Genomic DNA, 4,094 nt, shown 5'->3' with positions numbered 1-4,094 from the left:
TATTTCTTAAAGGGATAGCCTATTAAAAAAAAAACTCATGAATTAGAGCATGCAGTATTTATATACTTAAATATGTAATCCTATAATCTATTTAACTTCATTATCATCTGTAATTTACTAAAACAGGAATGTTAGCTTAGGAATCTACCCATGTTGAATCTGCACATGGGGAGCGCTTGATGATTGTTGTCTAAATGTAGGCAACAATCAGCAAGTGCACCACAGGTGATGAACATTAAATGGAATGGCTCCTAAACTTAAATACATGATTGAAATAAGAAACATAAAATAATTAAATTGATTATGAGTACATATGTAAGTTGATTGGAATTGATTGATTTATCTGGTTCATTAATGTTTTATTGTGAACACACTCTTCCTTTTTTTTTTTAAAGTGACATAAATTCCATTATTTTGCTAAAACATATATATTTAAAAGCAAATCTAATATATTTATATTCTTTATATTTCTTAATATTCTTAGTATCCTTTGATTATAGTTTTATTTAGGTAAGATCAGGAGCAGCATAGAACCTATGTTGGAGCTGTTTATTGTTGCCAACATACAGTATATATCCTGTCTGTCATTGGTTCACCCATGTACTCATTTTTATTAACCAGGAGTGCATAGCTGCTCTTTAAATAATTATACCAAGAGAACAAAGTAATATTTGGAATATAATTAAAATGATATTTTAGATAATTATGTTATACATAAATCATAAGATGAATGCATTGATTAGTACATAGCTGGAAATAAAGAAACATTCACCATGACTATATTTGAGTAAAGTATACATTTATTTAGGGAAAATGTGGTAAATATAGGGATGAGGAGAGAGGGAGGGGAGTGGTATTCCATTTCTGAGAATCTTCAATCTGTAAAACATTAAAAGAAACAAATGTGTATTATTAAAAAACATAATCATAAATAACTAAAAGGTCTCATTACAATACTATAAAAATACCTGAAAAGAATTCTTGAATAGTTGCAGATCTCTCCAAATGGGCATTGAGGGGTTGGGGATGATTAATTACATCAGGCTCAAAGATTTCACCTGGGGGCTGTGGTGTTGGAAGTAAGTCGTTCAACATCCCATGCTCCTGTGCCATGTTGTGTAGACAGCAACATGCCACTATGATTTTAATAGCTTTTTCCGGACTGAATTGGAGATCCCCCCCTGATCTGTCCAGGCAGCGAAAGCGCATTTTTAGAACACCAAACAGTCGTTCTATTATAGCACGTGTTCGGATATGTGCTTCATTATATCTGTATTAAAAGAACAAGAAATATGATTATAATATATAATGTGAAGACAAATCAAATACTAATGAGCTAACTACATTCCTGGTTTGATCTTATAAATCTTTAAACCATTTTATATATATATAAATATATTTATATTCAAGCAGAGAGATTTATAAATGCTTCACTGATAATAGATGATTTGTATTTTGACTGTCCCTTTAAAGGCACTCAGTACAACATTGTTATGTCTGTGATAGTGATATATACACACACACACGAGATAATCAAGCAACAAATGTATGTGCACAAACACAGATATATAGCTTAATAAAGGGGCAGGAGCCCCGAAACGTTGCTCAATAAAGGTGCTGTTGCTCCACATAGAGTGCTACCTGTGTGTTCTATTTCATTACATTTACTGGGACTTTGGAAAAGGAGGTCCTCCAGGTTTGCACCTACATTCACCCAAGAGTGATTTAAAGGGACATTCCTATGAAGTGTGTACTGGTCCTACTTTTCTACAGATTATAGTGAGCATTTTGCAAGGCACAATCAATATTTCTGACACACATGAGCAGAAAATAAATATATATTTTACCTTAATTCAGCAGGCCCAACAACCTGGTTCTCTTTCAATGGTGTCCAAATCCATTTTTTAAGAGGATATGCAGAATCTGCTAAAATATGAATGCATAGATATACAGTATATATATATATATATATATAGATATAGATAGATAGATAGATAAACACACATCTTTCCATAAAGCAATGTATGACATAAAATAATGTTATGCATATGTCTTACTATGACATAGTTAATATATATCTTTTAAATGATTAACAATTTATTTATTTAATCAATTTCACCCCCTTAGACACATACATAAAGGATTATAAAGCAATGAAACAATAAAATGTCAAAATATTGAACACATGAAGGCATCATAATATATACATAAACACTTACCGAGGAGATGTCCTTCAGGCATTTGATTTGTCTCAAACAATCTCCACACACCAGAATTCCTGAGGATGTAGGCATCATGGCTACTTCCTGGGAACCCTGCCACGACATTTAATATGCGCATGTTTGCATCACATATAATCTGCACATTTAAGGAGTGGAAGTGTTTCCTATTTCTAAATATTATCTCCCTGCGCACAGGGGGTCTTAGGGCAATATGAGTGCAGTCAATGGCCCCAAGGACATTGGGTATGCCACCTAAAAGAAAAAAGTCCCTCTTAACATCACGCCAACCTCTGGGTGATGTGGGGAAAAAAATAAATTTTCTGCAATTATCATAAAGTCCATCAATAACTTTTGAAAGATGCTTAGAAAGAGTGGACTTATGCACCCCAGTTACAATGCCCCCTGTCACCTGAAAGGATCCAGAAGCCAAAAAATGAAGTGCCCCTAGTAGTTTGGTCATTCCAGGGACAGCCCTGCTTGAATAGCCCTGGCTTTCCAGCCTATCTTGCAACAGGGCATATAACTGATATATTTTCTCCCTGTTGAGCCTGAAACTTTCAAACACCTGCTGCTCATTCAGGGTTTCTATATCCAGCCTCACTCTGGGGATGTCAGGCCTACGCTGTCTAACTTCAGCATTGTCAGCTTCTCTCTCACCCTGCATTTTGAAATATCTGTTCTGAGGTTAGGCTAGGTGTGGTCTTTTTCTATAGCTGTGTGTTGCTTGTTAACATATGTGAAACTGGTGATTGCAATGAATAACATGGGGGGGAGGGCTTATCTTCATCTCATCTAATCCTTAATTTAATGAACAGTTTGAAAGTATATACTTACTCATGACTTTTATTTTTGATATGAACTATAATTTCAACATATATGTAGTTACATATCGGAAATTCAAAGACACTGAATGTAATTATTATATTTTTCAATTTAAATATATCAGCCTTTATCATAACAGTTAAAAGTAATTATTAAAATTATATGATTTATATAGGTCAAATATATATATACAATTATCATACATATATACATGTAGGAGAAGATTATTATTAGATAAAATTATATTTCTATATGTATTGAGATTATATATAGCATCCCTGGGCAAAGGTTTCATTTTGAATTGGTAGATATTTTATTTATTTATAAAATATTTTACCAGGAAGGATACATTGAGATTTCTCTCTTTTTCAAGTACGTCCTGGGTACACAAAACATTGCATTGACACAATAGGTACAATAAAATAAAAAACAATAATAATACACGATATATGCACAAAAATTTAACATAGAACCGGTAGGAAATATATAATCAACAATGACAGGTGCATTCTGTTTTGAGATATGTAGAGAGGGATCTCTTAAAGGATATTAGGCATGGGGAAGGTTTAAAAGTGTGCGGGAGGTCGTTCCATAATTTTGGTGCTTGCATATATTTTTATATGCACATACATATTGAAATTTCTATGACAACATGGGTGCAAATATTCCTATACATAGGACCAATAAATGTAGCATATATAATGTTATTTGTACATTGAAACACTCATAATTTTTTTGTGATTTGCAATTTCAATGAGAAACAGGCCTCAAAAAGCTCTTTTTTCCTCCTTTACACCTAGTTGAGCTGGGGGTAATATGTCTCAATGTATCGACAGCCTCCGACAGTGTATTAACGGTTAGCGCTTTCAATGGAAACCTGGTATAATTTATCGATTAACGGCTTCTATTACTTTCTATGGGACGCGAAAATCTTTTCGGCAGCCGAAGTCCGGAAGCCGATATTAAGGTATAACGCGCCATTGGAAACAGTCGTTAAACGCTATTGCTTTCGACAGCATATTTAACGGTTTGCGAGTGCACGCAAACTGA

General features: G+C 33.7%; 1 protein-coding gene across 1 annotated transcript; it reads right to left on the bottom strand.

Annotated features, from left to right (window-relative positions):
* Positions 1-782: 782 nt before the first annotated feature.
* LOC128651997 (putative nuclease HARBI1) lies at positions 783-2,710 on the bottom strand. The gene is made up of 4 exons (XM_053704947.1): positions 2,220-2,710; positions 1,848-1,926; positions 969-1,270; positions 783-879 (listed from the first exon to the last, which is right to left on the bottom strand). The coding sequence occupies exons 1-4, from the start codon at positions 2,680-2,682 to the stop codon at positions 875-877; spliced, it is 849 nt and encodes a 282-aa protein (XP_053560922.1). The 5' UTR covers positions 2,683-2,710; the 3' UTR covers positions 783-874.
* Positions 2,711-4,094: the final 1,384 nt, after the last annotated feature.

Source organism: Bombina bombina, chromosome 3 (assembly GCF_027579735.1).
Source record: "Bombina bombina isolate aBomBom1 chromosome 3, aBomBom1.pri, whole genome shotgun sequence".
Lineage (NCBI taxonomy): Eukaryota > Metazoa > Chordata > Amphibia > Anura > Bombinatoridae > Bombina > Bombina bombina.
Note: the sequence above shows the minus strand (reverse complement) of the source record. Positions and strands in the feature narration are given on the sequence as shown.

Bases quoted from the DNA above. Each gene is read 5' to 3' on its own strand.
- LOC128651997 (XM_053704947.1), bottom strand. From the start codon at position 2,682: ATGACCAAACTACTAGGGGCACTTCATTTTTTGGCTTCTGGATCCTTT. The intron at 1,927-2,219 runs GTAAGTGTTTAT...TTCATATTTTAG, and splicing joins GCCTGAAGGACATCTCCTCG to CAGATTCTGCATATCCTCTT. The intron at 1,271-1,847 runs GTAAAATATATA...CTTTTAATACAG, and splicing joins GTTGGGCCTGCTGAATTAAG to ATATAATGAAGCACATATCC.